Genomic DNA, 12,115 nt, shown 5'->3' with positions numbered 1-12,115 from the left:
TCTCTCAGCCCTGGGCATTTTCTCTGGCTGCTTCCCTGCCTGGAAAGCTCTTCCTCTGCTCTGTCTCCTGCCTTCAAGTCCCAGCTAGAACCGCTTTTTATTTTTACAGGGAGCCTTTTTTAGTCCTTAATCTTGTTCAAATCATCACGTGCATGTAGGATCTATTAGAGGATGGGGGTGTGTGAAATGAGGGCAGCTAAGGGCCACGGTGGATTAGAAGTATCTGGCCTCAGACACATGATGTGTGTCCCTCATCTACCTCAGTTTCCTCACCCGTTAAATGAGCTGGAGAAGTTAATGGCAAACATTCCGATATCTTTGCCAAGAAACCGCCACTGTCTGTGTGTGAGTATACATACATACACATTTATCCAACTTTCTCCCCAATTTTTCTATTTCTTGTAGTTACTTTTATCCAACGAGCTCGTTGGGAGTCATGCCCAATTTCTTTTTCAAATTGAATTTTGTTTTTACATCCAAATTCTCTCCCTTCCCTTCCTTACTGAGAGAGCAAAAGAACAAAAACCCGTCACAAACAAAACGCCAGTCTCCCGCGGGGGGGGGGGCAGCAGGTTTCCGCCCTGCACAGATAAGTCATCGCGGGTGACGGGGCACCGCCCGCACGGGACCAGAGGGACGCGTCCAATCCGTGGGGGCGCGCGCAGGTCTCAAAATTGCAGAGATCAGTAACAAGGCATCTCCTCCCGAGCTGCGCGCCCCGGGGCAGGGGGATACAGTAACCTCGGCGGGATACAAAGTAGCCTCGGCCCGGGGAAAGACTGAGATACAAAGTAACCTCCGCGCAGCGCGAAGCCGGCCACGCGCAGCTTGGACACAATGTAAGCCGGCGCTCGCGGTCCGGGGCGGAGCCCAGCAAGGTGGGGCTCGGAAAGGAAACCGCTCTGATGCGTAGCCGGCCTCCGGGGATCGCAGAAAAGCACCCGGGAAACGGTAGCAGAAAACGGGCCGGGGAAGCGGAGGAGGGAAGCACGACCAGCTCTGCGCGTGTACGGCTGCGCTGGGCCCCGACCCGAGAAACCCCCCTCCGCACTCGGGGGAATTCCGGGCAATCCCCGTTTTAGAGCCGGAAGTGACTTCATTGGTAACGTCCAATCATCGCGCGGGGCCTTTCCGCGCAAGCGCAGGGCGCTATGACCCTCCGAGGGGATGCAGGAAGTTCCGAGGCGGGGCGACCTTGTGCCCTTCCGGCCCGAACATTTCCCAAAGTGCCTCGCGACCTCCGCTGTCTTTCCGGTCTTCACCATCGCTCCCACCCCCTTCGCGTGTCTCGGTCATGGCCTCGCTGTTGCTACCCCTGCTGCTGCGCCCCACGGCCCGCGCCCTGCGCCCCGCCGTGACTACCGCCACCCGCGCCTTCGGAGGCCTTCTGGGCGGAGGACTCCACGGCCAGCCGGGGCCCGTGCGTCCCAGCCTCCTGCAGCCGCTGCGCCGCGCGCCCGGCCTGTGCTCGTGCACGTGCGGCGGGCTGCACACCGAAGGTAAGCGTGCGCCCGGGACGCAGGGGAGAGGGAACCCACGTGGCCCCGCCCCCTCCGAGTTCCAGCTCCCGCTCCGCGGTGTTCTCGGCGCTTCCCCCTGTCTATCCCCTCCCCCTCTTCTCGCTGTTCCAAGTCGATCCACGTCGGACTCAGCTGGCTCCTGAGACTGGGCTAATTCGAGTGTTAGTGACCCAAAGCGCTGGCCCGAGTGATCCTCAGACCGAGAGGACGGCCCGCCCCCAGGGCTTTCCTCACGACCCCTCTACCTTTGGAATTGGAGAGCGGCATGAAGGGGACAGAAAGGAGGCAGCCCCTTTCTTAAATGGACTCTGGAAGCGAAATGTTGGGGAAAGCCCTCCTGGGGACCGAGAGTGGCTCGGGGGCCGCTTTTCCCTGCGAATCCCGAGCCCCGATACATTGTTTTTGTTCGCAGTTTGTTTTGTTACACTGTTCATAAGTTCCGTCTGTGACCGCGCGTGTGTGCCCGCCTCTGTGTGTGTATTATGTGAGATTTTGCCATTTTAGCTCCCCTGGGTTAACTTACAATCAGGGATTCGCCCTGAATAAGAAAAGTGGTAAAGACTCCTCCCCGCCCCCCCCAGGAACGCCTTTCTGGAAGGCGGACCTTCCCTGGGGTAATCAAAGCGGGAGGAAGAAACCTTTCTTAAGACACCTGCTGTGTGCCCCACAGCGGACCGCCTATTCCTTAGGGGCCCCTCTCCAGGCATATAGAGGGAGATTTGTCCCTGCATGTTAGTCAGGGCTGGGTCCCCTGACCTACCAAGGTCTGGCTTTCCTCCTCTCTGTGCTGTGGATGACTTTATAAATGCCTCCCCTTGCCAGACTGGGACCCAAAGGAAACAAGTCACATGAGAAAAAAAGCCAATAATGGTCCTGGTCCAGGGAGCAAGATACACAAAAAGAGACGGAGTGGGGGACAAAATTGCCGTCCTCAGTGTTAACAGTAAAAAGAACTGGCTGTGTTCCCTGGCACCTCCAAAGAAGTCCAGAGAAAGAAATTCTTTTGACCTGCAATGTGGATTGCCAAAATCGGGGTCTTTGCAGCTCCTCTCTATCTGCACTGGACCCAGATTGCAGAAGAGGACTTCAGTCCATTTCCCACAACTCCTTTCACTGTCTGCCTTGGAGGCCACCACTCCCTCCCGTCCCAAAGGGCTCGTTCCTGAGTCTGCCTCCCCCCCCCAATCACTCTATAACAGATGCCTTGCACCTGTGTCCCTCTGGGTGCCCCCATTTCATGGGACACCCCTCCAGCCAAAGGACTTTTTCATCTTGGCCCTGATCGGGTGTTTGGGTCAGGAAGAAGTCTTTGGGGACCCCTGCTCCTTGTCTGTCACTTGATCCTGGTGGGGGTGGCTGCCCTAGGTCCCTCCCAATTCATCTTCACAGCTGCTGGGGAGAGGAAACCCAGTCCCCTGTGCTAGAGATGGAGGGGACCCAGGAGGCGGGCATCCATGCTGTTACCATAGGGTGGTCTAGAATGTTTAAGGGAAGGCTGGCGGAGTGCCCTTTCTCGGCATCTAGCCCCCCACCCCCCGGAGTTCTGACAGGAGCGTGCCCTGTCTCAATATTTCAGGGGACAAAGCCTTTGCTGAATTTCTGACGGATGAGATCAAAGAGGAGAGGAAGATCCAGAAGCATAAATCCCTCCCCAAGATGTCGGGGGATTGGGAACTGGCTGTGCAAGGCACGGAAGCCAAGCTGACCCGGAAATTAGCTGGCGAGAAGTGAGTCGGGCTGCTGGGGAGCAGGGAGGGGCTGGGACCTTGCTGATCCCCAGGTGGCTCTCTAGGGGTGTCTTTGAGGGGAATACAGAGAAAAGCAGCCAAAGAGGGACTTGTAGAAGCGCGCCGGACCCGGTGGTGTGGGTGGAGGGGGGCCCAATAGGCTCCTCACGCAGCGGCGCCCCTTCTGACCTCACCCTTGCTCCCTTGGTCTCCTTTTCCTGCTCCAGGATCACAGTCACCTTCAACATTAACAACAGCATTCCACCCACATTTGATGATGAGCCATCATCAGAGGGGCAGAAAGGCCAAGAAGAGCAAGAGGTGAGGTTTGCCTGGAGCTGGGCAGAGATGGGCTGGGAGCTCCCCTAAACTGAGCCATACAGCTTAGTTGGGAAAAGAGCCCCCAGCTTCTGGAGCGTCAGTGGGCTTCCTGGAGGCAGTTGAGTCCCAGTCCAGGGGAGTGTACTTCCTGGGGTCCACGGTGTGGACAGGAGATGGGGAGCCCTATTGGAAGTTCTGCTTTGGAGGGGTTGGGCTTTTGCTGTCTAAAACCCTGGCTATCTTTTCTTTGGGTGCAGCCTGAACTAACGTCAACGCCGAACTTTGTGGTGGAAGTCATTAAGAACGATACCCAGAAGGCTCTCGTGTTGGACTGCCATTATCCTGAGGATGAGGTAGTGACCGGGGAAGGGTTGCCCACGGGCACCTCTGCAGGTTCTTGGAAGGGAGGGAAACGCTGCAGTCGCCAAGGACCAGCTGGCAACACTGGCCCCGGATCATGGTGGGGAAGGTGAGGCTCAGAGGTCAGTGAATCGCCAGCTCAGTCTCATTCTCTTCTGCAAATGTCAGGTCGGACAGGAAGAGGAGGAGGAGAGTGACATTTTCTCCATCCGGGAAGTTAGCTTTCAGCCTACCAGCGAATCGGACTGGAAGGACACAAACTACACACTGAACACAGACTCCCTGGACTGGGTAGGTGGCTCCTTCTTGGGAAAGCCCTTGGGGTTGGCTGTGGGGGCTCTGGCCAAGCTGCGCCCCCCCCCCCCCCCCATATGTCCTTCTGTTTAGCAGAGAATATGGGCCGAGGCAGGGAGGCTCAGGTTGTGATCCCCTGCGGGCCAACGGTTCTCTCCTTCCAGGCCCTGTATGACCACTTGATGGACTTCCTGGCTGACAGAGGGGTGGACAATACATTTGCGGATGAACTGATCGAGCTCAGCACGGCTTTAGAACACCAGGAATACATCAACTTCCTGGAAGATCTGAAAGGGTTTGTCAAGTGTCAGTAGGGAGACCCTACTGCAGACCCAAAGAGAACACTTACCCAGAAGCTATCATGGAAAAAGTTTGGTAAAATACTGTCAGACATAAATTATGTTTCCTAACCACTTTTATTTGCTTGCTCTGCTGGCATTTTTGTACATCCCCACAAAAATGAGAAATAAAACGCTTGTAAACCTGTGCCACGTCAGCCTGGCTCCTCAGCTCCCTCCCCACACCTAGGAATAAGCAGCATTGTCCACAGAATCTTGACCCTTGACTCGGGAGAAAGGCAGTCAGAGCAGCACAGTCAGAGTATCACAGACCTGTCCACAAAGAAGAATCTGGGGTTAGAGGGGCCTGGGCCCAGATTTTCCCCAAGCTCCAGGGATGCTGCCTTCCCCTAAGAAGCCTCCCTGATTTGGGGTCCTCTTCTGGGGGGAACCTCATTACCTTATTGGGCAGCCTTTTAACCCCCAAACCAACCACAGCTCTGGCCTCAACCTGGAGTCCTGACATTCAGAACTTGTCAGCCTTGGGATGTCAGGATGCTCTGGTTGAGTCAGCTGGTGGTCCACTACAAACTCCAGCTCTAGGCCTAGGAACCGTCCTAGCCTTGCTTCCCTTGGGGTGAGCCAGATGACAGTGAAGGGTTCAGGGTCAGAGGGCTAACCCTGGAAAGCGTGCTTAGGGTTAGGGCCATACCGCACAGCTCAGGAGAAGACTGGCACTTTCTTCTGTTCCACTGGTGACAGAAAACTCAGGCCTGTGGGCACACGTCTCGCTGTGTCTGTTCACACTTTCCTCTAAGAGGGCTCGGAAGGTCTGCTCTGTCAGTTCTGGAGCCTGAGGAGGAAGGAAGGCCATAGAGGAAGCCGGGCCTCCCATAACCTGTTCCCCACACCTAGGCTTGGGCTCCCTTGTGGTGGGGGAGGAGGGACTTCTCAGTACTGACCCACAATCTCTCCAGCCCTCACTAGGAGGGAGGGGCTCACCTGGGAGAAGAGGTGAAGACCACACTGACACAGGACCCTGCCTCTCATCACGCTCAGATTGTGCCTGGAAGCAGAGCCACTCTCAGAGCCACAAAGCCGCTTAAGGGACTTGCCCAAGCCTGCCGCCCCCCAGGCAAGCTCTTACCTGGAACACACGGGGCAGATGACCCCATCTGCCTGAAGCCCCTCCAGCAGGGCCCAGAGACATGTGTCATCAAACTGCAGGCCCCTCTCATACTCCTCAATGAAGGCTTGTTCTGCAAGGGAAGGGAAGGCTCTGACACCGTCCTGGGCACAGAAAGCTTTCTGTGCTGATAGTTAGGGGGGCTGCAAAGGCTCCCGAGAAGCGCAAAATGCTGCTGGGGCTGTGGCCAAACAGGCACAGGGCACAGAGCTGCGCTGGAAAGAACCCGGCGCTTCTGGACCCAGTAACTCCACGGCGGGTTGTGCCCTGCCATGGCAGAACTACATAGGGTGATTAAAGTCAAGATGCTACATTCACATTAGTAATGTAATTAAGATCTACAGAAGGGGGAAATATAAAAATAACCTGGGTCATTTTAAGGAGAAAGCAAAATCAGAACAAAATACACACTAACAAAGACCATTTAGGAGAAGCTAATGAGAATGATAGGTCAGAGTAAACCAGTAGACGGGGACTGGGAAATTATTGTTAAAAACAATCAAGTTCAACTAATTGGCTGCATTTGGTATTAACACTAAACAACTTGGTTTTTTAGGTTTTCTGCCAGGTGCTGAAGCCAGTGCTGTTCTATTGTAGAGCCCTCGTTCTTGTGTTATAAATAACATGCTAGAACGAATGTTCTTAAAGTATTTTGCTGGTCTGAAAAGTTTGACTTTCCTGTAATTGAGTTCTTGCCAAGAGAATGATTATTGCCATCACCAAGAACAGTGATTAGTCAATACTGGGCTCTGTACTAGGTCATGAGAACTTGGAGAAGGTCTCAAGGAATGACACTCCAATGGAAAAAAAATTGGATCACATCTCTAACTGTACGGGAAGTTTGTATAGAGACTGTCCCTAGGTGGGCATCCCTTGTCTGATCACTGAAGTGCTCCCGACACAACAAGCAGGACCAGGAACCTGGACCAGTGTCCTTGCCTCACTAACTTGTAGGGATGAGCTGGAAGGAAAGGAGGCTGCCAAGAGGCTGGGGTGAGACCCTGCACAACTGTCATCCTGGGGGCAGGAGGGGATGGGACAGGGAGGACAAGGACAACTAGAACCGGAAGTAGAACAATTCTAACAGTAAGGCAGGAGGAGCAGGAGAACAGTCAGTTCAGAAGACTGCCTGAAGGGATAAAAGGGAAAGGCTGAGGCCAGCCTTTAAAGGCAGTCCAAGGGCTTCTCAAAGGAAAGACCAAGATCATGCCATCCCGGAGACCCTAAGCCAAGCAGCAGTGCAGCACAGGGTTTCATTTGGCATCTGAACCACGCTGGCTGGCTGGAGCAGGTAGAAGTCATGGCAAGTCCGGGTCTGTGCTTCAGACAAGGTGATCTGCACTGGGGAAAGGGACTTTCCTGGACCCCCGACAGCGAATTCGGTTAAAAACAAAACCCTAACGCAGCCCCTCTAGGCTCATGTCCTTGCTCTCCTCTAGAGGAGAAGTTGTAGGCAGAGAGGTAGCCCAGGGATGTCAGGCGAAAGGGAGAAAGGGGCCCTGGGCCCTTCAGACTGACTTGTGTGTATAACCCTAACCCTGATCCTGCACTGAGCTGCTGGCCCAGGCCTGGCAAGAGAGGAAACCACAGCAGAAACTCTTCCCAAGGTCCTCCGCCCGAGGCATTTGTTGCAATCGGGATCGCGCCAAACCCAGAGGAGGCGTCACTGCTAATGAGGACGCAGACTTTCAGAAAATGGGACGAAACTAGGAAGGCCACACAGCAAACACCAAAGGCCCAAATGAGAATGTCCCAAAGGACCAATTCCAGGCAAGTCCTTCAAAACCTGAATCGTGGATGTCGGCAGCTACTGATCTCGCCCAGAACTGAGGATAACAGCTCAGAGTGCTTCTGGCAAGCTGAACAGGACAGAAACTCATCGGAACACCTTAGGGGGATACGGTGCCCCCAAATCCTCCTCTTGTACCCCACGGTTAGATCATATTCTACATCTTGAACAGGGCAGGGGTTGCTGGATCCCTGATCCTCTCGCAGAAGCCTGGCTGAGCACTGCATCAGTCAGAATGCCAAAGGCTGTTTATCCTGATTCTGCTCATTTCTGTATCTTTGAGAGTGTGTCTGTGTGTGTGAGTGTGTAGACCTGTTTCCCCACAATTTGTCAGCATTAGCCCATCCTCCTTTACTGTCAGGAGCTCCAACTTGTTTTCATTTACATCTCTCTGTGAGCGGGGGCATTTCTTCACGTGGCTGCTCGAAGTGTGGATTGCTTCTCTCAAGAACAGCTTGTTCCTCTCCTTTGACCACTTATCAATTAGGGACTGTGAGGAGTGTCAGCTTGTGAAGCGGGTTAGCGAGATTGTCCCATGGGAGCTCAAGCACAAAAAGCAAAGGAGAAGATGAAGAAAACCCTGCTTTCTGCACCCAGGGCTGTGGGACCCTAATCACTCTTCACTGCCCAAACTGGACAGACAAAGGTGGGTGTCGGGGCAGATACTTGCAGCAGGACACGCCCAGTGTGAAGTAGGCCTGGACACAAGAGAGGCAGGCAAGAGCATGGAGAGGCGTCATCTGGAGCCAAGTGACCGAAGGTATGGGTCAGAGGCTTCAGCAAGGCGCCGGTCCACAATGGATGACTTCTGTCTCACAATGACCCAAGGGATAGAGCAAAAACAAGCTCACCTGGGCTTGCTCAATGACTCTTGTACCAAGGTGCTCCCAGCCACACACCAAGATCTCCTTGGAAGAGGGAATAAGGAAACAAATCTGCCTCTTGACACCCCTCCCCATCATGAGGCACAAAAACAGGGAGGCGAACTCTCCCCAAAGGTGCTTATCACCATCCAGCTCTCAGTCCAGGTCAAAGAGGAATGGCTTCCCTGGGGTTAAGGGGGATTCAGGGCTGTTCCTGGTTGCTGATGGCCCTGTGGGGGTTGCCTGAAGCTCCAAGGTATTAAAGAACCTGGAAGAGATCTGGAATTGCTTGAAGGAGTTCAGATTTCCCATCCACACAAGGAAGACCAAATGTAGGAAGAATGTCTATGGAACAAGTTTCATCCTGCCCTTGAAGAGCATCCTATGGAGCTGGGCTGGACATCACATGTATTTCTGGGACCGTGAGCTGGATTCAGGGCTGAAGAAGAGAGCAGGCTGGATCCCACTAAGACACTGCCCACACACTTTGCTGACTGGAGCTTTTTCAAAGGTCCACAAGGCAAGAACGGAAAAGGAGCATCACACAGAACGGGGAGGAAAGAGAGAGAGAGAGAGAGAGAGTGCGTGTGTGTATTCTTCCCCATCTCCTCTCCAGTTCTTACACAGTCAGATACAGAAAGGGGAGATCATTAAAAACACAGGGCAGTTAGGAGAGCGCCAAGGACGATGCTCCTCGAAGTTACGCCCCATCCCACAGTTGGCCCGAGGGCTGTGGAGGGAATTGTAGAACACGTGAACGAGCACAGACGAAGCATTGGAATTTGCCAGACGCTGGATGCCCGTATCCTTAACATTGGGATGGAACCTCAGAGAGCCGTTCACCAGTCCTACGGGGTGGAGCCACTGTTACCCCCACTTTACAGATGAGGAAACTGAAGGGGCTCTTAAAAGTCCCCACGTGTGGGCGAGTGGTACTAAGTCTGCTCTGCCCCCAGACAACAAGCTCTCTGGAGCACATGGATATGGGGTGACTTCTAGCCCCAGACTCTGTTTCCTCATTTGTAATCCAGACTTATCACTCCAGGGAGAGTCTGGCCACGGATTCTCAGAGAGGAGGGATCTGCCCAAGACTGCCCGGCCAGGTCTGTGCTAGGACCCAAGGCTCATTTGCCTAGGCTGGTGACAGAAGAACACTGAGGCACAGGGGGGCTGTGGGCACATGGGGCAAGTCTGTGGCTCGCTCGTCTCCAGGGAAGCTGAGCATCCAAAGCCAACCCCTCCTTCCCCCCGATGTCTCCATACCTTGACTCATCAGCTCCTGCTGAATTTCTTCCAAGACCTCAAGTTCCTCAGGATCTGCCACCTATAGAACAGAGGAAATACATGGGTTGGTATTGTTCTCCAAAGGCTCCCCACCTGTGGCCTAGCAGGTGGTTACAGCTCTTGGGGCTTCCACCCTGGAGGGAGCGGGGGAGGAGCTTCAGGACAGCCTTTTCCCAGCCCCTGGTGCACTGGCCTTTTCCCCACTGATCCAAAGAAAGGCACCTGGACTCCAGGCCCTCAGCCCTGGAAGACAGCCCAAATCTCCTGAAGGACGAGAGATACCCTCTTGTTCCCCTTGCTCACCAACGTGGGCAAACAGACCTGGACAAAACTGTCGCTACGCCTCTGGGCCTCCAGGCTCTCGTGTGCAGACTGCAGAGCCAGCCACTCCATCTCCATGACTTCCTGGGCCATGAGGCCACAGTGGACCCCTCCCACTCGGCGATATTTGTCCAGGAGTTGGGCCCGGCTGCTTTTCATTCTCTGAAGGCATCGCTGGTGGGAGAGAGAGAGGTGAGCTTAAAATATGAAAATATTAGTAAGTAGTGGCCAGACTGTGACCCAAACCCTCTCCTGCTGAAGAACCCCCAAAGTGGGAGAACCAAGGGTAACTATGGGGAAAGGGGTAAGATGGCCTGATCCATGGGGAGGAGGCAGAGAGTAACACTTTCCATACAATGCTCCTGTAACTTGTTTGTCCTTCATGAAATGTTACTTGGAAGAGGGAGGCACGGGGTGGGAGTGGAAGGAAGAGATGTAGCAAGATACAGAAACTAGAGAAGAGGAAGAGCACAAACCAGGGCCTTCAAAAGTTTAATCTCATGGAGGATATAGGAATAACCAAGATAAAACATCATTAGAAAATAAAATTCAGAACACTCTTAGATTGAAAGGGAAAGGAAACAATGAGAAGGAAGCTGAGGAAAACTTCCTAGAAAAGAGTTCTTTAGAGATATTTACTTAAGAAGGCATAGGAAAAATAAAAGTCTCCAAAGAAGGTGAAAAAATAGATAACTAAACTCATTTAAAACAAACCAGCTAACAATTGGATTAAATCCAAAAACATAAGGCAAGTGGAAAAAAAATATAAAAAACCAGCAAAGTGGGGCGAACCAAGTGATATTATCAAACTAACTATGGTGTCACAAACCTAGAAAAGAAAAAAGGTAGGAAAAAGGAATGCAAAAGAAAGAAATGAAGAAAAGGACTATTCAAGGATCCTAAGTAACCGCTATATCAACGTTTCTTAAACTGTGATCGTGACTCCATATGTGGTTGTGAAACTGAAGATGGGGGTTGTGAAAGTGCAGATTTGTTACCACTAAATGTTTGATTCACGTGCCTATTTTATAGACCTACATGCCTCGGGCACTAAACGAGTAGGAAATGTTTACAAAGGCTTCATGATCCAAACTGGGGGTTGGAGGGGAAAACAAACTCCTGAATGTTCCGTCTATGGCTCATCTGCTGTTCCCAGACCGCTCGACAGGCCTGGAGGTGCCCAGGAGGAAGACAAACGAAGAGGGAATGGAACAGCCAAGGCAATCCAAAATGGGGGAATTTTCTCGGAAGATTTCTGTATCCTACTACCCTCTGAATGCTACTGTTATTTAAAGAGAACGTTAGCAAGAGTCAAACTGACAAGATTTTGTCAGAAAAGAACTGGAAGGACAGGACAGGAAATTCCAGTTTGGCAAATGAGTGGAAGCAAACATTATGATGGGAAACTGAGACTTGCAGAAGCTTCACTGCTTTTCATTCATTTCTTTTTGATTTCTGGCTTATTTTTAAACACGGGTCTTTGTTTCTGGAAAAACCCTCAGACTACTGGGTAAGGAATGATCTACACGGGGAATCACAGTCAAAGGGGGCTAAAGCCTCTCTACTCCTTAGAAGCAGACACTGTTAAAACACAGTCTGGTCCCACCCCTGCCCACCACACCCAGTTAGTCTGGAGAGGGAGCCAAGGGGGCTCCTCACCCAGGCCAGTCTGAATAGGTCCTGAACTCCCGGTGAGGAGCGCTCGCGACGGTTTTCTCAGTTTTAGTCCCCCGCCGCCACAGCTCCACCAACAATGCGTAAGTGCAGGTGGTCCCAAGGAGGGGAGGCAGGAAGGGGCGGGGCTTACAGCCCCGGCAGAGGGGGAGGGGGAGAAAGGGAAGCCAAGGGACCGAGGACTCACCTGCCGGTAAGTCTCCTTCCAGACCGGGCCCCTAGGGCGCTTGTGAAACGCGCGTCTTCCCTGCACCGTCTCCTCCATAAAGGCCCGGCTCCCTAGGAGTCCGTAGGGAGGCCGAATCCGCCGCTTTCGCCTCCTGGCCTCCCTCCCCACCGTTCATACCGGGAACGATAGCCCTACCACGGACTGCGCATGCGTAAATGCATCCGGTGCATGCTGGGAACGGTAGTCCGCAACCTTTTCACTCTTTTCCCCTCCCCCTCGGAGCCCCATCCAGAGAGACACCGAAACCAAAGGCGCGAAGGCTTCCTTCC

General features: G+C 53.3%; 2 protein-coding genes across 2 annotated transcripts; one reads left to right on the top strand and one right to left on the bottom strand.

The window, feature by feature from the left end:
- The first annotated feature begins 1,196 nt into the window (after positions 1-1,196).
- On the top strand, positions 1,197-4,708 carry C1QBP (complement C1q binding protein). The gene is made up of 6 exons (XM_003766603.4): positions 1,197-1,499; positions 3,097-3,247; positions 3,475-3,568; positions 3,826-3,921; positions 4,097-4,219; positions 4,387-4,708. Exons 1-6 carry the CDS (start codon positions 1,295-1,297, stop codon positions 4,534-4,536), a joined length of 819 nt encoding a protein of 272 aa, XP_003766651.3. The 5' UTR covers positions 1,197-1,294; the 3' UTR covers positions 4,537-4,708.
- Positions 4,620-12,018, bottom strand: RPAIN (RPA interacting protein). The gene is made up of 7 exons (XM_012546987.3): positions 11,805-12,018; positions 9,944-10,117; positions 9,602-9,662; positions 5,648-5,759; positions 5,503-5,566; positions 5,213-5,353; positions 4,620-4,833 (listed from the first exon to the last, which is right to left on the bottom strand). Exons 1-7 carry the CDS (start codon positions 11,880-11,882, stop codon positions 4,804-4,806), a joined length of 660 nt encoding a protein of 219 aa, XP_012402441.1. The 5' UTR covers positions 11,883-12,018; the 3' UTR covers positions 4,620-4,803.
- Positions 12,019-12,115: the final 97 nt, after the last annotated feature.

Source organism: Sarcophilus harrisii, chromosome 3 (genome assembly GCF_902635505.1).
Source record: "Sarcophilus harrisii chromosome 3, mSarHar1.11, whole genome shotgun sequence".
Classification (NCBI taxonomy): Eukaryota; Metazoa; Chordata; class Mammalia; order Dasyuromorphia; family Dasyuridae; genus Sarcophilus; species Sarcophilus harrisii.
This window is presented reverse-complemented; position numbering and strand designations above follow the sequence as displayed.

Excerpts from the sequence above, each read along its gene's own strand:
- C1QBP (XM_003766603.4), top strand. The coding sequence starts at position 1,295 with ATGGCCTCGCTGTTGCTACCCCTGCTGCTGCGCCCCACGGCCCGCGCC. Across the intron at positions 1,500-3,096 it reads CGGCGGGCTGCACACCGAAG|GGGACAAAGCCTTTGCTGAA; the intron begins GTAAGCGTGCGC and ends TCAATATTTCAG. Across the intron at positions 3,569-3,825 it reads AAGGCCAAGAAGAGCAAGAG|CCTGAACTAACGTCAACGCC; the intron begins GTGAGGTTTGCC and ends CTTTGGGTGCAG.
- RPAIN (XM_012546987.3), bottom strand. The coding sequence starts at position 11,882 with ATGGAGGAGACGGTGCAGGGAAGACGCGCGTTTCACAAGCGCCCTAGG. Across the intron at positions 5,567-5,647 it reads ATCTGCCCCGTGTGTTCCAG|GCACAATCTGAGCGTGATGA; the intron begins GTAAGAGCTTGC and ends CTCTGCTTCCAG. Across the intron at positions 4,834-5,212 it reads GTCTTCTCCTGAGCTGTGCG|GTCTGTGATACTCTGACTGT; the intron begins GTATGGCCCTAA and ends CTTTGTGGACAG.